At 37.8% G+C, this 25,672-nt stretch overlaps 1 protein-coding gene and 1 long non-coding RNA gene across 2 annotated transcripts; both read left to right on the top strand.

Moving 5' to 3' along the window:
- The first annotated feature begins 6,720 nt into the window (after nucleotides 1-6,720).
- Nucleotides 6,721-16,449, top strand: LOC133814314 (probable isoprenylcysteine alpha-carbonyl methylesterase ICMEL1). The gene is made up of 8 exons (XM_062247292.1): nucleotides 6,721-6,882; nucleotides 6,971-7,039; nucleotides 14,045-14,193; nucleotides 15,002-15,078; nucleotides 15,181-15,250; nucleotides 15,341-15,421; nucleotides 15,707-15,781; nucleotides 16,343-16,449. The coding sequence occupies exons 1-8, from the start codon at nucleotides 6,721-6,723 to the stop codon at nucleotides 16,371-16,373; spliced, it is 714 nt and encodes a 237-aa protein (XP_062103276.1). The 3' UTR covers nucleotides 16,374-16,449.
- Nucleotides 16,450-17,803: 1,354 nt separating this feature from the next.
- Nucleotides 17,804-20,205, top strand: LOC133817878 (uncharacterized). The gene is made up of 3 exons (XR_009885733.1): nucleotides 17,804-18,716; nucleotides 18,811-19,292; nucleotides 19,370-20,205. It is a non-coding gene; the product is annotated as an uncharacterized LOC133817878 (long non-coding RNA).
- The last annotated feature ends 5,467 nt before the right edge of the window (nucleotides 20,206-25,672 follow it).

Raw genomic sequence — 25,672 nt, 5'->3', positions numbered from 1 at the left:
AACCCAACACTTTGCACATCAAAAAAATAAGGTATTCTTTCCCACTTTTTCCAAAATACTCCTCCCATAATTTTTCCTATTCCTTTCTTTTTTTCTCTCTCATTTTTTTTTTTCATTTCTTTCATCTCTATTGGCCCTTCCACCCACGGCTCCCACCCGCCACCATCATAACCCATTGTTGTAAAAAAAATGTTAAAAATATTCCATTACTCTTCACCACAAGGAAGAGCTTCACCATTAATTATGAAGGTAGACCTCCATTTACACCATCTCCTCTCACCATAGAAGCTCCCATCCCATATTAACACCATCAATTTATTTTTTAATTATTAAAAGCTTAAACTAGTGAAAAGTTTTAGTTAAAACACTAAACTATACATTTCGAACATATTTGGGGATGATAATTTTTATTTTATTTTTGCGATTTTTTTTAAATCTGAAACTTTGAAATCTGTAGAAATTTGATTTGGCTTGATGGTACTTGATGCCAGCTCGACGATGCCTTAAAAATCAATATTTTTATGAAAAAAAACATTTTGGCTCGATGACGCTTGATGGAGTTCGATGCCGCACTTTTATTAACTTTCATAATAAAATGTCTTTACATTTGCTCTCCAGACATAAACCCTAGCACATATTGGTTTAGTTATTTCTCCAACATGCCATCAACCTATAGTTTGTGGCCAGCGATATTAATTCCATATAAAATGCTACTATTAGGGTGATTTTAGGTTAGTTTTATAGAGTAATTTAAGACGTTATTTCAATGTTTTTGCTTGTTTTTTCTTGTTTCAGGTTATAATGGTCAAGTAGATAATATATAATGAGATGAGAATAAATAAGTTAAATACGATGACTATAATCGATTTAGTGTTGACTGTGGAGTTTCAAGATATTATGGGTGGAAAATACTACATTAAAGATGCTCAACACGTGCTATTTATGCTCAGTAACGAATGATTGAAACTTCAAGTAAAATTTCAACCATGATTTCTTCCTTTTATGGAAAAACTCTTAGATATAGAAGTTGTAGATGTGTTTCATAGCTTTCCACAACATTTTAAATTGTCAAATTACAAGTTATATGGAGAGAGTTATGGTAAATATACCATCGCTAGTTGCTGTAAAGTTTTTATGATGTGAATGTTTCGTCCTATATGGTCACGTCGAAACAGTAGTGCAATCGCGCTTGATGCTGATAGAGGAACAAAATCATGTTTCTTAAGGGTGTTTTTGCTATTTTATTAGTCAAAAGTTGGGGTACTATAAATACATCTTGCTGGAATGTTATAGGTCAGCTTTTGGAGCCCTAGAGACTCATTGGAGGCAAAGGAGAACAAGAGAAGAAGACACTACAAGAAATAGGTCTTTCAGCGGTGACTCTATCAGTGGTGACACAGTTTCGCCGCTAATAATTGTCGCGATTAAAAATATTTTTTAAGGTATTATCAATGGCGACTATGTCGCCACTACTTAAGGATAGGTTGCCGCTAACGCTTGAAGCAAAGAAAAAAAATTAAAAATTATTAGCTGCAATAAGTCACCGCTAATGTTGGCTCGAAATTTTTGTGGGAAACTTGGTCAGTTAAATTTGCGTTGCCACATTAGTAGCAACTGCACCACTAATAGTAATATGAGTATTTAATTTTCAACTGAAACACTGTCATTTTCCTATTACCGACAACGTAAGGTCCCAAAATTACCTAATATGGCTTAGGGCCTTGATTATGGGGCCAGGAAGGAAATATATGGAGTTATATGTTTATTTGTTATATGTAATTGTAATTATGTGGATTCTGTGATAATATGACTAGTTGCGTATGTTTAGGGATATTAAATATGCATGTGGGCCCGTTTCTTATTAGAAGGGCAATCTTGTTAATTTGGCCCGTTGTGGGCAAAATTGTATATTTATGTGATTTATGTGTGAGACCCCATCATTATGTGGGTTTATTTGAGTTACTCGTCATGAGGCGATCCTAGGGAGCAAGTTAGCGAGAAAGTCACAATGGGACCCAACACCCGACTCGGGGTGAGTCGAGGGGTATTTTGGGTATTAGGCATTTAATTAAGTTATCGGGTAATGAAAATAAATAATTGGAGATATATTCGAAGTTAGTGAGTTTAGGAGGGAATATTGGGAAATTTGACCATTTTGCCCTCGGGAACGCTTTTGGTACCCCGAGCTTCGGGGTTAGCTTAAGTTACTTAAGCCTTAGGAAACTAAAGACAAAACACAATAAACACTTATAATTTCCTCTCGAATTGACTCTCTGCTTTCTCTCTCCCTCTTGTTGTTTTTCTCTAAACTTTCCTAAGCAAACCTTTGAAGAATTAAGTAAATTTCTAGCTGAAACTTGGAGAATTGAAGCCTAAACTTGGGGAGTTAGTTCTGCTGCAGCTTGTGGAATTAATCTTCAGTTGAGGTAAGCTTTTGATTATGATTTTGGCCATTGAATTTTTTTGTTTTACTTGGCTATTTTGAAGTGTACTTGAACCTTTAATCTTGAGAATTGGCATGGTATTTTGATGAGTTTTAAGATTGGATTTTTGTTGCATTTTGTTGCTGGAAAGATGTTAGAACTGTTGTAGGGATTGAATTATGGTTTTGGGGTGAAATTGGGTTATTTTGGATTGATTTTTGATGTTGAAATGTGTGAAAAATCTGGGTTCGTGGGGCCAAGTCACGACCTTCAGAGGGGGAGGCTTTCGAGTAGGAGGGGGCGTCATGACCCTCAAGGTCAGGTCGCGGCCCACCTGGGCATTTTTGACCTTGGGAACCTTTTCCTTAGGGCTTAGGATCGAATCTGCTACTCGGTTTAGTGGAAATCGAGGCCCCGGAGGCTAGGACTTGGTCCAGAAACCTTTATTTGCTTGTTTTTTTTATGGAATCCTATATTATGGTTGTCGTTAGGGGCTTGGAACCGGGATCGTGCTCAAGGGTCATTCTTATTTACGCTTTACTTGGACTTGAGGTAAGAAACCTGCACCCAATACGTGATGTATGTGATTAGGGATTGGCCCGACTGTTGTCAATTATCATGACTAGGGCTTGGGCCCCGAGGACAATTATATTTAAGTTATTGCTTCAGATGTTGTGTGATACTTGCTTAAGTGCTTTATGATTATTGTATGAATTCTGTGGTTAGGGCATGAGGCCCCGTTAAATAAGTAAGACTAGTATTGTGAGAATGATTATTCGATGGTGTTATGTGACTAAAATGCATACGTGTGTATTTTGTTGGGATATGTCTATCCATATCTATTTCGGTATTGAGGTTTCTACTCCTGGATCAGGGCTTGACTTATTATTCAAGGACGGCAATAGCGTGTTGCACATTGGTCGAAAGGCTTAGGCCTAAATCAGCAATGTACTAGTACGTTGGCCGACTCTATAGTCGTTGGTAAACCAAGGGGTTGGGCTAGCTCTATGGCTAGTTACTCAGAGATAAGGGTGAGGGCCCCAGGTGACTCTATGGTCACGTAGCTAGGGCATAGGCCCTGAGGTTGGCTCTATGTCTAACTGTTCAGGGAAACGGCCCCTAATTGGTCCAATGACCACTTGTTTGTAACTGAATGATTGTTTATGTAGGTTATTATTATTGTTGGGCAAGATAGATAATTGTCTAGAAGTTTATATTTTCTGTTTATGCACATGTTGAGTTTTCTTGCTGAGCCTTGGCTAACGAGTGCTATGTGGTGTAGGTAAGGGGAAAGGAAAGCTTGACCAGCCATGAGTTGGAGAGCTTCAGTGGCGGCGTGTACATATGCGGCTGCTCAACCACCACGGTCGGGGATATCTCAGAGGAACTAGGGTTGTAGCCCTGTTTTTTTCGCTTAGGCCGGCTGAATGTAACTTTTGATGTATATTCACCTTCTTACAAGTTTATTTGTAATATTTTGGGATCCCATAAATGTTTGAATCTTTTCAAATAAAGTCAAAGGTTCTTTGACCAAAATTTTTAACCCTAACCCTTATCATTAACCATAGTTACAAATTTTAAACCAAATGACTTGGTTAGCAAGTCGAGCACTATCTAAAGTACACAGTGTAACAGTCCTGGATTAGGAGGACGTTACAAGAAAATTTTTGTAGCCGCTAAAAGTCGCCTCAATATATCAAAAGACGCATCGTCTTATTCATCTTCCTCATGCCTTATTTGTAGCGGAACCAGGCGAATCTCGTATCGACGAACCCCTTCAACCCCAACATCGTCAAACCCTTCCTCCACCATACCCCTCAACTCACGCATTCTCCCCCATATTCTCCTCAAAGGTCTGAGAGATTGGATGGCCAAGAGTTACAGGGCAGTGCAGGGAATGACCAGGGCTAGGCCCCACCACTAGCTCTAGAAAACTGGCAACAGGTGCTTGCTGGCATGCAAGCTAGATTATAGAGGCAAGAAGAAGAGATGCGCCTCTTGAGACAGCAACAGATTCCAGCAGGGAACCTACAGACCACGGTACCGACAGTAATATAGCCAGAGGTACCAGCAGTGGTACAGCCCCAGGCAGGGGGAGATAGGTGGGAACCCCTGTATAAGAGATTCAGGAAGCAACACCCTCCAGTCTTTGAGGGCATCTCACTGAAGGTTGAGCAGTGGATGACCATGATAACCACTATCCTGGATTTTATGAGGGTAGGTGGTAATGAGAGAGTGGCCTATGCCACTTATATGTTTGAGGAGGACACCCGAAAATGGTGGGAGGTGGTATCCCATACCAAAGCAGTGACCACCATGGAATGGGAAGAGTTCAAAGCCCTATTCAATGAAAAATACTACAACGACTCAGTTAAAGTGAGAAGGTTGAAGAGTTCAGCAGGTTACTTCAGGGTAACATGACAGTGTCTGATTACGCCGTGAAGTTCGATAGGTTGGCAAAGTTTGTCGGGGATCTGATGCCCACTGATGGGACCAGAGGAGAGAGGTTTCTTCAGGGGCTACAACCTATGATAGCCCGAGATGTTCGTATTACTACTATGCCAGGAGTGACTACCTATGCACAGGCAGCACTTACAGCTGAGAGTGCAGAGAATAAGATCTAATGTGACAATGCAGCCAGAAGGGATTCTAGGAGGTTTGGACCTCCATTTACAGGTTCTGGTAGGGGCGGAGGCCCTAGTGATCAGAAGAGGAAGACTCCAAATACAGTTTCAACTTTATGACCAGATAGGATGCCACGGGGCATACAGATGGGCCTCCAGAGTGGCGGTGAGACATGGAAGGAATTTCCAAAGTGTGCTAGGTCTAGGAGGCGCCATATTGGATAATTTCGGGCGAAGACTTGTTTTGTTTGTGGTAGTACGAGGCATTTGAAGAAAGACTTCCCAAGAGTCAGAAAGGAGGAGCCGAAGAAAGTGGATAGCATGACGCCTGCTCGGGTGTTCACTTTGACCCAGGCAGAGGCCGAGGCTAGCCCCTCGATAGTTATAGGTCAGCTTTCTAGTGCTGGAACCTTCTATACTATTTTGATTGATTTAGGTGCTACGCACTCTTTTGTTGCTAGTAGGGTTATAGATGGATTGTATAGGCCATGTGACTTTTATTGGGGTTTGGTACAATGTTGCCTACTGCGGAGTTAGTGGTTTCCAAGAGATGGGTTAGATCACTACTAGTTACAGTGGATGGAAGGGAGTTAGCAGTAGACTTGGTGGAGCTGGAGATGACTGATTTTGACATAATTATGGGTATGGATTGGTTAGAGAAGTATGGGGCAATGATAGATTGCAAGAAGAAGATGGTAACCTTTGAGCCGGAGGGTGAGGAGCCCTTTGTTTTCGTGGCACTGTGCATGGACCCCATATACCTATTATATCTATACTTAGAGATAGAGACCTATTGCAGGGAGGATGCATGGGGTTCTTAGCTAGCATGGTGGATACCACCCAAGTCATGCCAGTGGGACCAGAATAGACTCGATTAGTCTGTGAGTTTCTGGATGTGTTTCCAGAGGATCTGCCAGGGTTACCTCCACACAGGGAGATTGAGTTTGTAATTGAATTGGTGTCAGGGATAGAGCCAGTGTCTAGGGAACCTTACAGAATGGCTCCAGCTGAGATGAAGGAACTGAAGGTTCAATTATCATGCCCAGTTTCTCGCCATGGGCCGCACCGGTCCTCTTTGTGTAGAAAAAGGATAGTTCTCTAAGGATGTGTATCGATTTCAGAGAATTGAACAAGTTGACTATTAAGCACAGATATCCTCTACCAAGGAATGATGATTTGTTTGATCAGTTGTAGGGTAGAACGATGTTCTCCAAGACAGATCTTCGATCTGGTTATCACCAGTTGAGGATCAGAGAGGAGGATATACCGAAGATAGCTTTTCGCACCAGGTATGGGCATTATGAGTTTTTGGTGATGTCATTTGGGTTGACTAATGCCCCGGTAGAATTTATGGATTTAATGAATAGAGTGTTCAAAGATTACCTGGACCAGTTTGTGATTGTCTTTATTGACGATATATTGATATACACTCGGACAAAGACAGAACACGAGCAGCACCTCAAATTGGTACTACAGAGGTTGAGAGAACATGGGTTGTATGCAAAGTTGAAGAAATGCAAGTTTTGGTTGTGTCAGGTGCCTTTCTTGGGTCACATAGTTAGTAAGGATGGAATTAAGGTGGATCCAGCGAAGATTGAGGCAGTCAGAGATTGGCCAAGACCAAAGAATGCTTCAGGGATCAGGAGTTTATTGGGATTGGCGGGGTATTATAGATGCTTTGTGGAAGGATTCTCCAAGGTTGCGTCATCACTGACAGAGTTAACCCGCAAGAATCAGAAGTTTGTTTGGTTAGTCAAGTGCGAAGACAGCTTCCAGAAGCTCAAGAAGAGTTTGATCACCGCTCCGGTTTTGACTCTTCCTACAGATCACGACAAGTTTGTAGTTTACTGTGACGCTTCGAGGCAGGGTCTGGGTTGTGTAGTTATGCAGACACGGAAGGTGATTGCTTATGCATCATGTCAGTTGAAGGAATATGAGAAAAGATATCCCACACACGACTTAGAGCTTGCAGCGATAGCTTTTGCAGTGAAGGTATGGCGACACTACTTGTATGGTGAGAAGTGTGAGATATACACTGATCACAAGAGTTTGAAATACTTCTTCACCCATAAGGATCTGAACATGAGGCAGAGACATTGGTTAGAGCTGGTAAAGGATTATGATTGTGAGATCCTCTATCACCCTGGGAAATCCAACATGGTAGCAGATGCCTTATTTCGGAAGGGTCTGGGACAGCTATAGAGTGCCAGGAAAATATCGAGGAAATTGGCTGATGACATGACTAGAGTAGGAATTGAGATAGTGGTTGGCCAGTTAGCCAATATCACTTTACAATATACTCTCTTGGAGAGAATCAAGGAGAAGCATTTAGATGACCCACAGATGGGGCAGATTAGAAGAGACATCCTAGCTGGAGTAGCTAAGGACTATTCAGTGTCAGGTATGGGCTTATTGAGATACAAGGATCGGATTTGCATTTCGATAGATGTCGAGGTCAGACGAGAGATTTTGGATGAATCTCATACTACCCCTTATTCTCTACATTTGGGCACCACGAAGATGTACCAGGATCTGAAAGCTTTATATTGGTGGCCTAGAATGAAGAGGGATGTGACTGAGTATATGGCAAGGTGCCTGACCTGTCAGCAGGTCAAGGCTAAGCATCAGAGGTAGGCAGGGCTGTTACAGCCTCTGATATCCCATAGTGGAAGTGGGAGGATATCACGATGGATTTTTTGGTAGTGTTTCCCATGACAGTGGGCCATCATGATTCTATTTGGGTTATCGTGGATCGATATACGAAATCAACTCATTTTCTACCAGTGAGGACGAACTACACAGTAGACCAGTATGTTGATCTTCATGTGAGAGAGATAGTTCACCTTCATGGGACTCCAAGGTCTATTGTGTCTGATAGGGACCCTATCTTTACTTCCAAATTTTGGGGAAGTTTGCAGAGGGCGATAGGTACACAATTGAAGTTCAGCACAGCTTATCATCCTCAGACCGATGGTCAGTTTAGGAGGACTATCCAGATATTGGAGGACATGCTGAGAGCATGTGTGTTGGACTTTGAAGGGTCCTAGAGTAAATATTTTCCTTTGATAGAATTTTTCTATAATAACAGTTACCAATCTACCATTGGGGTGGCACCTTATGAGATGTTGTATGGTAGGAAGTGCATATCGCCCATTCACTGGGATAAGATGGGTGAGAGAAAATATCTAGGTCCTGATGCAATTCAGAGGACCACTGAGGCTATTGAGAAGATTAGAGCTTGGATGCTCGCATCTCAGAGTAGACATAAGAGATATTTAGACCCAAGGCGAAGGAACATAGAGTTCCAGGTGGGAGACTATGTCTTCCTTAGAGTTTCACCTCTAAGAGGGACGAAGAGGTTCGGAAAGAAGGGCAAGCTGAGCTTTAGGTTTGTAGGACCGTTTAAGATCCTGGAGACGATCATACAGGTGGCCTACAGGTTGGCCTTACCCTCTGCACTATCTAGTGTACATAACGTATTCCATATTGAGTTATAAGGATCTAGAATTGGAAGCAAACTTGTCCTATGAAGAACATCCAGTTCAGATTCTAGACAGGAAAGACAATGTCCTGAGGAACAAGACTATACCTTTAGTTAAGGTAATGTGGAGGAACAGCAAGGTCGAGGAGGCGACCTGGGAGCTGGAGGCGGATATGCAGACTCGGTATGCCGAGCTGTTCAGGTAAAATTTTGAGGATGAAATTTCTGTAAGGAGAGGATAGTTGTAACGTCCCAAAATGATCTAATAAGGCTTAGGGCCTTGATTAGGGGGCCACGATGGCAATATATGGAGTTATATGTTTATTTGTTATATTTAATTGTATTTATGTGGATTATGTGATAATATGACTAGTTACGCATGTTTATGGATATTAAGTATGCATGTGGGCTCATTTCTTATTAGAAGGACAATCTTGGTAATTTGGCCCGTTGCGGGCAAAATTGTATATTTATGTGATATATGTGTGAGACCCCATCATTATGTGGGTTTATTTGAGTTACTCGTCACGAGGCGATCCTAGGGAGCAAGTTAGCGGGAAAATCACAACAGGACCCAATACCAGACTCGGGGTGAGTCGAGGGATATTTTGGGTATTAGGCATTTAATTGGGTTATCGGGTAATGGAAATGAATAATTGGAGATATATTTGAAGTTAGTGAGTTTAGGAGGGAATATTGGGGAATTTGACCATTTTTCCCTCGGGAACATTTTTTGTACCCCGAGCTTCGAGGTTAGCTTAAGTTACTTAAGCCTTAGGAAACTAAAAATAAAACACAAGAAGCACTCATAATTTCCTCACTAACCAACTTTCTCCTTTCTCTCTCCCTCTTGTTGTTTTCTTTTAACTTTCCTAAGCAAACCTTTGAATAATTAAGCAAATTTCTAGCTAAAACTTGGAGAATTGAAGCCTAATCATTGGGAGTTAGTTGTGTTGCAGCTTGTGGGATTAATCTTCAGTTGAGGTAAGCTTTAGAATATGTTGTTGGCCATTGAAATTATGTGTATTACTTGGCTGTTTTGAAGTGTGCTTGAACCTTTAAGCTTGAGAATTGTCTTGGTGTTTTAATGAGTTTTAAGACTGGATTTTTGTTGGATTTAGTTGCTGGAAAGATGTTAGAACTGTTGTGGGGATTGAATTATGGTTTTGGGGTGAAATTGGGTTAGTTTGGATTGATTTTGGCTACTGAAATGTGTGAAAAATCTGGGTTTGTGGGGCCAAGTCACGACCTTGTTCTTGAGGGGTCGCGACTCAGCTTGAACCCAAGGCCTTAGGAGGTCTATGTGTGGGAGGCATGCCGCGACCCTCAAGGGAAAGTCGCGGCCCACGTCCCTTTAACAGAGGGGGAGGCTTTCGGGTAGGAGGGTGCGATACGACCCTCAGGGTCAGCTCGCGGCCCACTTGGGCATTTTTGGCCTTGGGAGCTTTTAAAAATGGGAACGTTTTCCTTAGGGCTCGGGATCAAATCCGCTGCCCGGTTTAGTGGCACTTGGGGGCCCGGAGGCTAGGACTTGGTCTAACAAAATTTATTTGATTGTTTTTTATGGAATCCTATATTATGGTTGTGACTAGGTTATCGCTAGGGGCTCGGAACTGGGATCGTGCTCAAGGGTCGTTCTTATTTACGCTTTACTTGGACTTGAGGCAAGAAAACTGCACCCAATATGTGTTATGTGTGATTAGGGCTTGGCCTGACTGTTGTCAATTATCATGACTAGGGCTTGGGCCTCGAGGACAATTATATTTAAGCAATTGCTTCACATGTTGGGTGATACTTGCTTAAGTGCTTTATGATTGTTTTATGAATTCTATGGTTAGGGCATGAGGTCCCATTAAATAGGTAAGAGTAGTATTGTGATAATGATTATACGAAGGTGTTATGTGACTAACATGCATACGTGTGTATTTTGTTGGGATATGTCTATCCATATCTATTTCGGTATTGAAGTTTCTATTCCTGAATCAGGGCTTGACTTATTAGTCAAGGACGGCAATAGCGCGTTGTGCGTTGGTCAAAAGGGTTAGGCCTAAATCAGCAATGTACTATTCCGTTGGTCGACTCTATGGTCATTGGTAAACCAAGGGGTTGGGCTAGCTCTATGGCTAGTTACTCAGAGCTAAGGGCGAAGGCCCCAGGTGACTCTATGGTCATGTAGCTAGGGTATAGGCCCCCGGGTTGTCTCTATGGCCAACTGTTCAGGGCAACGGCCCGTAATTGGTCCAATGATCACTTGTTTGTAACTGAATGACTGTTTATGTAGGTTATTATTATTGCTTGGTAAACTAGATAAGTATTTAGAAGTTTATATTTTATGTTTATGCACATGTTGAGTTTTCTTGCTGAGCCTTGGCTCACGGGTGCTATGTGGTGCAGGTAACGGGAAAGGAAAGCTTGACCAGCCATGAGTTGGAGAGCTTCGGTGGCGGCGTGTAGATATGGTGGATTGGTCGTAATATTTTGGGATCCCATAAATGTTTGAATCTTTTCAAATAAAGTCAACGGTTCTTTGACCAAAAATTTTAGCCCTAACCCTTGACATTAACCATAGTTACACATTTTAAACCAAATGACTTGGTTAGCAAGTCGAGCACTATCTAAAGTACACAGTGTAACTATATTGGACTAGGAGGACGTTACAGGCAACTTTTTGTAGCTGCTAAAAGTCATCTCGATATATCAAAAGACGCATCGTCTTCTTCATCTTCCTCATGCCTCATTTGTAGCAGAACCAGGCGAATCTCGTATCGACAAACCCCTTCAACCCGCACATCGTCAAACCCCTACACCACCATACCCCTCAACTCACGAATTCTCCCCCATACTCTCCTTACCCATTCTCCCCCAATCCCTAAATCCAAAAATAAATAAAAAAATATCCCCACCTTACCAATGCCTCCACCACCTTGCTGACGCCTTCACCATCGTACCCCACCCATCCATTTCCCCTCTCTCTTCTTCCCCTCTATTTCCCCCAATCCTGAAATGCCCTAAATCCCCAAAAAAATCCCCTCCACTAGAACCTCCACCACACACCACCCTACCCACCCCCTCCATCGATGCACCACGGTACCCACTTCCACCACCAAGTTTGTTTTTTTAAATTTCAAACTTATATATTGTGTATATGTGTACATATGTATATAAATTTCATATATGGCTTTGATTTACAAACTTTGGTTTTTGTTTTTGTTTGTGGAATTTGAAAATATAAGCTCGTCCTTTGTATTTCTCCATCTGGGTGTGCATCTATCATATAAACAAGGTTTTGTTTAAAAAATATTTTTTCATTGTGAATTTGAATCTGATATATGTACATATGTTGTTGTGGGTATATGTGTTAATTTTTATTAGCTTGTTGTATGTATGAATTACTTTTAGTGTATATATTTGTATTTGATATTTGAGTGTTTAGAAATATTAGGTCTATGTGTATTAAATAAGTCAACGTGAAAGATTAGTGTATGTATTTGGATAATAATATGTGTTTAAATTTGGTTAATAATATGTGAGCTTGAAAGATTAGTGTTTCAATTTGGTTAATGATATGTGTTTATGGTGTAGGGTGAAAATTTTATTGTTATTAATATGTATATTGTGAACTGTTCTCGAAATTTCTGAGTGTTAATTGCAGAGTTTAGGGATAGGTTAAAATACAGTCGTTATACTGCCCAAATTTCGGTATAGTTAAGACAAATCATTATAACACTAATTATATGTAAAGATATAATTGTTTTTAATTTTATTTTATCATTTTTAAATTAAAAAGGATACAAAAACATTGGGGTTTGCGGGTCGAGGTTTGGGTTTTGGTTTGGGGTTGGGGTTAGGGGTCGGGGTTGAGGGTTTGGGGTTGGGAGTCATGGTTGGGGGTCAGGATTCAGGGTCAAGGGGTCGTGGGCCGTGGGTCGTGGGTCGGGGTTTGGGTTCAGGGGTCGAGGTCGAGGTCGGGGTCAGGGGTCAAGGTCGAGGTTGCGGGTTGGGAGTTCAGAATAAGATAATTAAATAATGAAATTATTAATTTAATAGTTAATAAGATAATTAAATAATAAACACTACAACAAATAACCCTTTCTACAACACAAGAATATAACTTTATTGAAAAAGTATTATAGTAACTAATAAGTAAAGTAAAAAATTCGGTAATGAAAAAGAGGGAAATGAAATAAAAAGGCGGCATCTGTGGAAAGCCCGCTCAAAGTAAAACCCATTATTTTTTTTTATCTAACTTTAGAATAGTTTCAGTCACTTTTCCAAAAGTGAAAAAACCTCATCATTTCCAATCTCATTCCAAACCCAGTTCTTCTTCCTCAACTCTGAAACACCCAAACCTAACATTTGATAGGGTGACATTCTCCTTCGTCTGTGCTTGATCTTCAACTTCCACGGCCACACCCCATCAGCGGGGAGCTCTTCAACTCAAGCTACTGGAAACAAAGAAATTCAGAAAAAATGAGTGAAAAACCAAGCGTGGTTGTTAGCTTGGACTAGAAGAAGAAGATCAAGTGTGAGTACTACTTTTAGGGTTTGTTCATGGGCCTCTGCTTTCACTCAAGGAGCAGATTGAGAAGGTCAAATTTTTACTTTTTCTTTCTTTTCTTTCATCTGGCTATTCCTTTCCTTTAATTATTTAAATTTTTGGCTTAATTTAATGGAAATTGTGGGTGGTTGAGTTACTGGGTTGTTTATTGGGTTCTTGAAACATGTGAGGATTTTATCCAATAGCCGAAAACTGATAAATTATTATTATCAGTTTGAGGAAGAAGAACACTGCTGCTTTTTCATCACTGATCAGTGATTCATCATTAATGTTCTCTTTGTTAATTTTATTATTGCAACCATGATAATAGTGATCTATATTTCTATGTTCAAATGTGGTGTGTTCTAGGCCTGAAGGATCCTAATCGGCCTTTTCCTGCTGGTACCAATCAGACAAATACAGGTGGACAAATCCAACGATTTCTTCTCAATCAATAGGCAATGGCCACCCTTTCTTCTCACTGTAAAAATTTGAAAAAAAAATTAATGCAAAAAAAGGTTTGTTCATGACAAGAATAGCAGTGAGTGCATATTGATCTGAGCTAAAGTTTTTAAGCCAAATTCAAAGGCTTTTTTTAAATATATTTTTTTTTATTTATCGAATACCCAACCCAAGAAACCAAAAGAATAGAGGATAATACAGTTGTGTTGTTTTTGTTTCGATTCCAAAAACAACACATTTTGGATTGAACCCAACAAAAACATCTGGCTTTGTCTACAAAAATGCCATCCCAACAGATTTTGCCCATAACCCAGCATACCCAATTGTCTTCGTATCCATTTCCTGAATCGAACCCTTCTTCAGTCTCGCCTAGTAGTTCATCTTCAGTAGACACAAGGTTGAAGATGACCCAACTACGAGGCTTCTCATTTCTTCGTTGTTTGAAAATGAAAAGGCCTCCTTCCAGCCCATTAAGCCCCTTCTTCCTAAGATAAAAATGGCTAAGACGTTTTACTAGCACCGGCGACGCAGAACCAATAGTGAAGATTCTATATCTTCGTTATTTGACATCGAAGGTCGTCGATCTTTGAGGCGTGATGTTGGCCACGCCACGGCCGAGACGTTCTTGCTCACTCGTCTGAGTTTAAAGCTTTTGAGATATCTTGGGTGAGTAAGTTTTTATCAGGTTTTGTTGCTTTTTGTTTTTTAATATGGTAATTGGTTTCATGTATTGTGGTTTGTGATTCTTGTTTCTTTTTAGATCATCCATTTTGGCAATTTCGATCTATTTATTGAGTAGCTTCATTTGTAGTTTATTTATTTGATTAATGTAATCAAGCTGCAAAAATTGGCCTTGTCTTTTTTCCTTTGACAATCAGTTGTATAATGATGAATGGAGGACATAGTGCTAATTGGATGAAATTAAGGTCTTAGGAAGGAGATGTAGTTAGCCTTTGTCTAAAGTTTGTTGTAATTGCCTCTGAGGAGTACACTTTCTTTTTTGTTTCAAATCATTTTGAATAGAGGACACACACAATACAATCAACTTCATAAAGAATGGTACTGATGGACATTGTTAGAGTGTCCTGATTAACATGTGTTTAGCTAAATTTTAACTTGTTAGAGTGTGATGTATCAAGTTGATGGTAAATTAGAGGGTAATTGATCTTAGGTAGAAAACAACATAGAGGAAAGAAAGATAAACTGTATGGAAGAGTGATGATAAAAGCAATTGCAAGTTGTTGAATTGTTGGATTATTCAATAGTTTACATTAGAACTCTGGCACATTTTATAACAATCCTGGTAATTCTTGCCATCAATGGAAAATTATAAAATTGGCCAGTTTTAATTGGTACAATTCTGTTTTATCATGATAATTTTTTTAGCAGCTTAAATAGGTACTTCTAAAGCTTCTTTAAGTCTTCTTCCCTCTTTCAGAAATGGATGTTCCTTAACCATTTTTCTTATATTCAGGGTAGGCTACAGATGGATGACAAGATTTCTTTCACTTGATTGTTATGCATTGTTACTTGTACCAGGCTTTTGTCAAGGTCTGCAGCATTTATAGTTGTCTGTTTATAAATATTGTTATCAAAGTAGAAATCAGAAAAATCAGTGTATGGGAGAATAACTAGCGTGCCTTTTCATTTCAGTTGGTTACAATTATTTCTTCTCCAGTCAGATACGTAGAAGTATTGTTTACGGCGATAAACCAAGGAATAGGTTGGATATCTAGAAACTTTGTGCATTTTTGATATTCTGAATCTTTTGATTTCAGGATTTGTCGCATTGATACTAAGGGTTGTTTTGCAGGCTGGATCTGTATCTACCTAGAAATAGTGATGGGCCAAAACCAGTCATTGCATTTGTAACTGGTGGAGCCTGGATTATTGGGTGAGTTAGATTTTCCCTTGATTAATATTATTGAATACTTGGTCATAGTTAGTATGCTGTAACATTCATGTTGGCTTTTTTTTTAATTAAAGAATGTATTCTGGCATTTGGTTCTGGTTATCAGTTCAAGCTGATGAAACAATGTATTTTTAGATAGATAGAAAAAATAAAAGAAATGTGGAGGTGAAGAGCAGCTGGATCTGCCAATTAAAAACAGAAGTAGCATTCCGGGTTGCATAATTACTTTATGTCTTAATATCTCTCTCTCTCTCTTGGCTAATGCAGCTATAAAGCATGGGGTTCTCTTCTGGGTCAACAGTTATCAGAAAGGGACATTATTGTGACGTGCATAGATTACAGGTAATGTATTCTTTTCAAATGTTTATGTACTGTACAAATAAAATTCCCATTGTGGACGTTGACTGCCTGTGATGCTAACTTTTGTTATTGAAATCTTCATGTAGAAATTTTCCTCAAGGAACTATTAGTGATACAATAAAAGGGTATTATTTATAACGGTTGAATATGCTACAATCTTTTATGATTTTCGAATACCCTTCAGTCTCATGTTACCTGGAAAGGCAAGAATTAGCATGACTCTGATAAAAATATGTATTAGATAATATTTATATATCCATAGTGAAGCCATTGAGAACTAGAGGCTTTTGTTGGAGTCAGCCACTGAAAAAGACCTTTGAGGATCTACTGGTACAACACTCATCACAACAAGAATAAGGGAACACTTGGAGAGATAGAACTATGAAAGAAATGGAGTCCAACTATTTTAATTAATTTCTCTAGTTACTGATTTCCCTCAAAATTTTGATATTGCCAATGCAATGTTTACTGTTTAGAGTAATTTCCTTTCATTTTTCTTTTTAAAAATATATATTTTGAAATAAGTGGTTTTCTTATATGCAGAGGCCAACTTTCTAACTCGAGAAGCAAATGAATGGTACAAAGAACCTGCTTCAGCAAGCGCTTGTAGCCCTTCAGACGATTTCTCTCATGATTTTGACGATTTCTCTGTGCGTCTTTCAAAATCTCATCTATGGTTTTTAGATTTCAGTTTCATATTAATAAATATATATATTTGTTGAAATACATATGTTTATTATTTGTATAATATTTATTTATATATAAATATATATTATACTGTGCAAAGTGATGTGTTTATCATTCTATTTTCTAGCTTGCTTATATTAGCTTTGATCTTATGATAGTTTGATGACGTTGGGTCTCAAGGCACAAAAGTTATTTTCTCCAACTTATGGGCTAATGATGACAAGATTGTGGAGTTATACTTCGATACAGATCCTAAGGTAACTTGTTCTGTCTTTCTTTTTAGTTTCAATAATGTTAAAATTAAAAGAAATATGTTGACACAAAAAGATGCAATGTGTATATAGTCAGTCTCCTTTTGAGCCAAACTTCTCTTAGCACTCATAGCTTGCAAATTACTTATCCTTTTTGGTATTATGCTTAAACACAGTCTTAGCTATATTGTATGCACGCTAGAGACAGTGGTATGCTCACTGAGATGGTTAGGGACAGTGGTTGTCACCAGCTTAAAAAGTTTATATTAGTATATAGAAGAGATAAGAAGATACATTCTTGTTAGTATAAGGTTATCAAAGTTTACCAGCTTAAAAAGACAGTGGCTGTCAAATATGATATGTCATATATTGAATTGAGGCAGAAAGGAGCATAGACTTGTTAGTATAAGGTTATCAATATTGAGTGTTGTTTTGGTTTGGTCATATAGTATCTAATTCTGGTAGAGGAACTTGAAAAAGAGATAGTTTTGAACAATTTGTTTGTAGCAATATTCAACTAGGATTGGGATGAAAATCAGTTTATGTTTTGTTGTTGAGTTGTGTATTTTGTTTGAGTGATCTTGAGAACTTAGAGAGAATGAGATTATTAATTAGTATTTGTATCTTAGATTATAGTTTCCTCCTCTTTCTCTGAGATGATCATTGCTCTGACTTTCTCATCCAAATTTTCAACTTCTAGAACTACATGGATTCATCATGGTAAAATTCTGGTTTTGGTTGTGTTCTTGTTTTTTCATCATGGATTCATCATGGTAAAATTCTGGTTTTGGTTGTGTTCAACTTCTAGAACTACATGGAATGGAAGTCTTGTTTTTTCTTTTCTTTCTAAAATGGGAATTCTCTTTTTGGACTGTTTATGATGCTGTGTTCTTTTCTTTCTAAACTGGAAGTCTTGTTTTTTATGGACTGTTTATGATGCTCTGTCAAGTACACCCCGGAATCCCTTTTTCCTTTTCGAACTGCTGTAGGCCATGATGATAAACATTTAAGTTCTCAGGTGCATAGGAATTTGACAAAGTAGCAACATCATCAGAAAAAACAACATCATCAGAACTAATGATGATATATATTTGATAAATTGTAGTGAAAATCAAACATTATTACAAGTATATATAGATACATCTCTTTTAATATGCTTTCTTAGTTTGAAATTATCAAGATCAATAGCTAGAGATACACTATATTGATTTTTCTTAATATTTTATTTTGTAAATATAAGATTGTTCATATCTTTAAAAAATTTCTTACATATATAGATACATCTCTCCTAATATGCTTCAGCCCCATGTATTATTTCATATGGAAATAGACAAGGCTTATTATATATACTATTGTAAACACAACCTCAAAACAAGAACATAAACACACCATAAACCAGAAAAAAATTGATCAATAATCAATCTTAAAGACAAAACTGGTTTAATCAAGGAATCAAATCATAACAGAAATGAAACATAAAGAGGAACACAAACACAAACACATACGTGGTTCGAATGAGTGTTGGCTAGACACCACTCTACTCAACGGCCAAAACCAGCCCTAAGGGCTTGACAATCTCTTTATTGATTCTAAGTTTCAATCCGTAAAACAATGGAGTCTAGCTCCAAGCTTCTCTCATAACAGTAGTACAAGATATCTCTAGGCTCTCTAAAACTCACTCCCAATATTACAATGTATGTAAAAACTGAATTGGATTAAATAATAGAAGAGGGGCCTTATATATACATGTGATGTAAGTGACTGACTACTGGTAGAGAATTATTCTTATTGTTATAGATTATAGTTTATGCATTCTAGGTGTTTGAGTGAATGTCTCAATAAGTACAAAATACTCAATAGACTTGTGTGTTATTTATTATGTGAGTGGCAAATGACTACTGGTAGAGAATTCCGGGCATTACGATACATGGGAAGCAGTGCCTCAACACTACAAAGACCTAGTCATTACAAATATTAAGGTGGGTCATTTATTTTAATATTTTCTAAAGAATGTGTCTTTTAAGGTGACTAATTTATTTAATCAATTATTAATATGTTTTATTTTCAATGTAGTGCTATTATCAAATAGATGGCCAGTCGGATTCCATACGGTGTCTAGACGGTATCGATAAAGAGATGAAAGATCGATATCGCGATAGCAAAACAAAAAGACATCGACATTTTGCAACATATTACAATGGACCTGAGGATTGGGACAAAATCCTCGTAAACCCAGATCATAATGTCAACAAAGGATGAGTGGAAGAATATTTGTGAGTTATTTACCAGTCCTCGTTGGATGGAGCGCTAAAAAAAGAATAAGGAAAACAGAGCTCAACAAAAGTATGCAACAACGCAGGGTTCAAAATCGTTGGCGGCTCGCCGTCACAAAAGAGTAAAAATTATCAACACAATTAATTTTAATTAAATTATAAGTTATTTAACCTTATGTTTATACTTTTTATATGAACTCTAACCTTATTGATGATTGGAAGGATTGTCACTGGAAGAAAGAGACAGAACAGTTTGTCAACGAAGCTGCTCAATCAAATTATGTAAGTTTACTTAATTATATTTGTGTTATTCTTAGAATTTTGTTTATGTATTCCTACTAAAACTTTCATTAAAACAGGAAAAATTGAAGGCTAATTTTATAGCACAAAGTCAGCCGATATCTGCTTTTGTCTCGAATAAGGATGGTACGACCTCAGTTGACCAGGTGCAGGTCCTAGAAAAAGTACTGGGACAGAGGCGCGGTCACGAGCGAGGATTGGGCACTAAATTGAGGGGGACGGGGCCATCCTCTTGTCAGCCCTCTCAAAACACCCAGTCTCAGGCAGCTCCTCAACAATCCACAAGTGAATATGGTCATTTGGTGGAGACGATAAAGAAATTTACTGAGCAAGTCAATTTCATGTCTCAATTTCTTCCAAGTGGACCTAATGTGTAGTTTCAGCCTCCACAGAATTCTTCGTTGCAACCCTCGGTCTCGCCGGACACATCTGCAGCTTCATCTTCTCATCAGCCTCTGATCCATCCATACCTATACGGAGCATCGCCACCGCTCTCATCCCAACCCATGAGATCTCCTTACATGTTTGGAGCAGTACCATCACAACCTCCACCAAATTATCCTTGCATGTTTGGAGCATCGTCGATGCAGCCTCCGCCATATCCTTACTACCAATTTGGACAAGGATCGTCAACCTTACCTCCACAGTATCCATGGCCACAGCCACCGCAGCTGCCACAACCACTGCAACCGTCACAACCACCATAGTCACTGCAGGCACCGCAACCACCACAGTCGCTGCAGCCACCCTGGGGTAATGACATTGATGATGCTACTAATTTAGGAGAGGATGAGTAGTATATTATTGTACTTAACTGTAATGACTGCATTTTATTAATAGATAATTATGGATATTGTAGTTACATTTTATGATTATGGATGTAGTGACTATATTTTATAATTATGGATGTTTTGTAATATTTTAATTTTAAATTATTTATATTTAACTATTAAAAAATAATTTTTTTTAAAGAAAATATATATTAGGGGTGACACAGTTCGCCCCTAATATTATTAAATTCACCGTAAATATTTTTCTGGCACAAGTCACATCGACACAAATTTGCTGCGATTTTTCCACTATTACCGGGGACGGGGGGCGCCACTGAAAGTCAGAATTAGCGACGAGGCAACATGTCGCCTCAAATAAGGACTTTATCTCATATCTTATATTCTTTCTTCTACTCTTTTCTTATGGAATCTAATATGTTCTTAATGGTTTCATTTATCAATATGAACTAAATATTTTGTGTGTGGGTTTTTAATGTAGACACTTGAATCTTTATTATTTTCTATGAGAATTTATAATTTCTTCTTCATCTCTATATTGAATTATTTAATTTATGGTTAATGTTTGTGACTGTTTTATCACCATTTACATGATTTATAATTTTGATTCGAGATCTGAGAAGTGAGAATTGAATATGTTATAGTTAAATAATCATAATTTACATATTGGATGAGAATACCTATATGGATTGTGTAGCATTTATAATTTTTTATTCTTAATGTCTTTTATATGTTAGAATGATCATAGGGATGTAGAAAGTTTACATATAAATTGAGCTTTGATATCTTGAGAAAGAATATGAACCATTTTAATAAACCCGCATCAGTTTAGGAAAAAGAGTTATAAAATTTGAGGTATATAATAGAGTAGATAGTTGATGAAGTTAAGTGTCCTAGGTCTTTAATCCATTGAATTTCATATATTTGTATTTATTTGAAATTTATTTTGTTTTGTTATTTCAACAATCTCATTAATTGATTTCCAAATATAAATGAAATTAAGAAAGTTAGTAGTTAATAAACAATCATCGTGGGAATCATACTCTAATTATTCACTTGTGTAAATAATTTTCACAACATCTACCTAAGGCTTCAATGGATGGAACAAACTACTTCATGTGTTTGTTGATGCTAGGTAAATAAATCTCATGGAAAATATTTTCATGTATTCTTGAAGCCATTAATTGATGGGCTTAAAGAGCTATAGGATGGAATCAAGCTGGATTTGGAAAAGCTATTAATTTTTCCTCATTACCCCTTAATCTCATAATTTGACAAGGCGTCATCTTGCGACTCAATTTTTCACCATAAATAAGTCTGAATTTGAATTTAGATATTAATCACAAAATTATATAAAATTGAATTATCATTCTAATGGTATCAAAATTTTGCAAATCGAACATTGGAGTGAGGAGATATGCTCAAAATACGGAATAGTCTCACACACGAAAATCTTAACTTTATATCAAAATCATGCAAACCGTAAGCTTCTCTCTAAGATAAACCCTATTCGTCCACAAACACCAACAAAACTGCCATTAAAAAAGTAATCATGGACATAAACATGATTTATAAACTCTAAATACCATCAACACACCCATATTCATTCCAATCCTTAAACAATCTAACATGAAAAACTATGTTCTTTGATTCGTCATGATCTCACCAAGAACCTTCCATAGAAAAACAAAGATCTGTTTCTTACCTCTTACCATTTTAAAATTCTTTAAAGATCACTTCCTTCCTCTAAGAAACAGTTACAAGTTATCGATCATTGCGATGGGGACACCTTCTCTCTCTCTCTCCGCATGAAATTGAGAAATATAATCCGAATAATAGAGCCCTTTCATTTAAACTTTTAAGCATAAGCCTTTATGCCCTCTTTAGTCTTTTCACAATTCAAATATTATCCTAAATAAATAAATATTATATGACTGTTTATTAAATTAATTAATTTATTTATTTATTACTCCAATTTGCAAATTTCTAAATTGTCCTAACTTAACTATGTCTTAACCTTTTATACCCTTCTAGTCCTTTCCAAATTTTAAACTAATTATCCAATTAATTTATAAATCCTTAATAATCATTTCCTTAGATAAATAGTAATCTTTCAACTTAATATTTTCTTCTAGAACTCCAAAACTTATAAATTACAAGTTAACTCTCCTTAATTAATTTGTAACCCTTACAACTATGTAATTCATAAATTAATTCTCCTTAATTAATGTATGCTCCTTGAAATCATATAACTCATAAACTAACTCTCCTTAATTAATTTATGGTTCATCATCACTAACTAACCAACCCATACTAAAGAATTTCCCCCTAAAGCAATCTACTACAATCTCTCTATAAAACAACATTAACAACATGAATTATCACATTAAATTCATATAATTATCTCAAGAATAAAATAACATAATCTACTAACTTGTGATATCCTCACTACTCGGAAAGTAGGATTTTACAATTGCTTGAGCTACACAAGTAAGCAATGATGGGAAATTGATGGCAGTGCTCGCAGCCTGAATATTTTCTCATTCTCTCTCATGTGGAATGACAAAACTTTGTTTGATGTTGAGTTGTGCTTAATTTTTCTTGTTCACTTCTTTTCATTTCAATGGTAGGGTACCCACTTTAAGTGATCCTACTTTATTTGTAGTTATATTTTGAATCCTTTTTTTTATACACGGTATTTTAGTTATTATTCATGTTTTATCAATTTCCATGCTCAAATACTCACAACAGAGTGTACTTTTCAAGTAGTACTATGAGAAATGTGACTATAAAAATGGGTAATATTAAACTAAATATATTTAGTGGTTAATTTTGGTTGATTAATCTTAAAAGTGTTTACTTTTCAACTTTCAAGATAATTTATTTCACTATCAAAATTCCTTTTTTGCTCAAATCTTTTAATTAGCATTATTGTCCCTTTTGCAGTTTCATCCTAAGTTTATGGTTTTTGTGTTACAGTCAAATTTTGAGAATAAAAGAAATAGCCTCGAAATGTCGGCTCGAAACTGCTAAGCTCGAAATAGTTCAAACTTAAAATAATTAAGCTCGTGTATATAGATACTAGTAAAACACTTGTGTCGTTTATTAAATGGTTTTAGATATATTGCTAACACTCGAGCATGAGTCGCGTCGTTTAAGCCTGAGTTGCAGGCTCAAAGGCACCGACCTTCTCTGAGGAACGTACTCGACGAAATTACTAGATGAGAAGGAGGTTATAACTGGAATGGTGAGCTCGAAGCCTGAACCAATCTTGAAAGCATGTCAGCAATACGATCGAGCTCAGCGACGTGTTTTGCATACGTGAATGTTGTTAAGAAATCCCTATTCCGTGGGGATTCGTTATTATCATATATTAAATACCTATTGTCATGGGATGTTATGTAATCAAGGCATTTATTATATTTATTTCAAATTAACGTGATTGATTGTAACTTCCCTAAATCAGATGAAGATATTTTCATGACCAGGTCTAGAAATAGCGTGGTCTAATTCATTTGTATTCACGCACAAATTGTACTGAGGAATACTCTGTCAAATTGTTTTCTAAAAAAGCTTTCAGAGAGTAGTGAGTAATAATAGAGACTCGTGAACTAGACAGATTTTAACTATTGAACCACGTAAAAAGCCTATGAATCCTTCTATTTTTTCTGTATTTGTGTTTAGTGCTCTTCATATCTAAGTTGACAAAAAATGACGTCAATAGTTTGGTGCTTTCGTTGAGAGCATTAAACAAATCTTTGTATTGTTTAATAAAAAACCTCTTGCATATCGTCAATGGCCGCTACAAACAATCCTAGAATAGGTGGGCGACCATTGCCACAAATCCCTGAGGAACGAACTCCTCAAACTGAGAACTACCAGCGAAGGCCTGGGAAGTAGCTCATGAAAGATCAGAGCCCCGATGAAGGAAATGCATCATTCGACTCTAGGGGGAAACTTGATCCAACCCCCAGGCCCGATGAGGATTTGTACTATAATCCTGAAAGATACGTGTCGATTGTGGATTTGGAGAATCGCAGATTGCGTGAATAGCTAGCCAAAGCCACATGACAAAACAAGGAATTGGCTAGGCAAGCCGCTAAAGTACAGGCACTGCCTCAAAGAACCAGATGTCATCCCCGCAGGAGTACGACTGCCAAAATGGCTAAACGAAGGGCCCAACAAGCCCAGCCGAGGCCCAAGACAAATACCGGCAACGGTCTTCTTGGGAGAAATGCTCAAAATGCTACTAGTGGCAACCCTACGGTGAGTGTAACAGTTGGAATAAGGAATAACCGAGCTCTTCCCATAGCTCGGAGTAATAACCTAGACCCAGTCCGAGCTAATTCTGGACCTTATAGAGCCAATAATGGAAGGCCCCCACCATCACTAATAAAGCATCCTCCGTAGCCAATAATACACCCCTCTCCGGTTCGAGAGGTACCCCAGCCAGCTCCGAATGAGAACCAAGCAGGGGAGCTGGCACCCCATAGACCCTCTCGGAGCGGTAGCCGAGATAGAAACCATAGGGCTTGACCTGGACATGGAGGTGAGCGAGAAGCTCCCCTAGGAAATAGGGTGTCCCAACCAGCAGGAAGTCATATTTTGAGGTCACAAACAACTGGAGCAAGGGGGCCAGTGGAAAACCCACCTCGCAAGCATCAAGCAACACAACAACCTGAGAGAAATGTTAGCTTCATAAGTGGATGTTTGAACCTGAGCAGATCGGTGAGTGTATACAACATTGAACCCAGGAATAATTTGAATTATAAGAACAATTCTGAACTTCGAGATCACTTGAATCAAAATCGGAGGCAGGCTAACCCTTCAAACTCGGATTTACGAACACATTTGAATAACCGAAAAGAGCCCATGTAGCCAGTATACAGGAATCAATATAACCATGTACTGGGGCAAGGAGCTAGATTTTTCACAAATAATAACCAGCTGCCCCAAGTGCAAGTTCAACCTCCGGTGGACTTGGTCCAAGAAAGAATTAACTAGCTTGAAAGAGCATTCAGACTCCTTCAAGAGAAGAGAAATAAGGACAAGGCTGACCACTCTGATGAGGAGCTCAAGCCTTTTGCTCTACACATATCGAACACTCCATTTCCTTACGGATTCAAGATACCCCACATAGCACCTTTTGACGAGACCTCATGTAGAGTCCAAGAACTTTACTTAGCTAAGATAGATAGTAGTATTATAGTATTTATAGCATTATCTTTGTAACTGTGGATTTTTGGTTCAGACCGGGAATTATTTGGACACTCATAGTAGTACTTATAGATTTTCTAAGTTTAACCTATAGTTTAAGAATATTAAGTATAACCTAAGGTTTGATTATATGACTGATATTAAGGATAATATTTGTTATACTATAAGGCTTAGATGAGGACAAATAGGATTTTAAGCACATGTTATGAATGGATGATTAAGAATGAAGTATTTTGAGGATTAAATTTAATAAGGAGTAAAGTTTGAATGTTATAAGGTCAGTCACCAGCTTTGAATACGTTGAGGGCTTAGTCAAGGCTGTTTACTCCATTCAAACTTAGCTAAAAATGTGTAATT

This window comes from Humulus lupulus, chromosome 2 (genome assembly GCF_963169125.1).
Source record: "Humulus lupulus chromosome 2, drHumLupu1.1, whole genome shotgun sequence".
Classification (NCBI taxonomy): domain Eukaryota; kingdom Viridiplantae; phylum Streptophyta; class Magnoliopsida; order Rosales; family Cannabaceae; genus Humulus; species Humulus lupulus.
This window is presented reverse-complemented; position numbering and strand designations above follow the sequence as displayed.

Coding starts and splice junctions, on each gene's coding strand:
- LOC133814314 (XM_062247292.1), top strand. CDS start 6,721: ATGCTTTGTGGAAGGATTCTCCAAGGTTGCGTCATCACTGACAGAGTT. Junction 14,194..15,001: donor AAGCTTTTGAGATATCTTGG/GTGAGTAAGTTT, acceptor TCTTATATTCAG/GGTAGGCTACAGATGGATGA. Junction 15,782..16,342: donor GTGACGTGCATAGATTACAG/GTAATGTATTCT, acceptor TCTTATATGCAG/AGGCCAACTTTCTAACTCGA.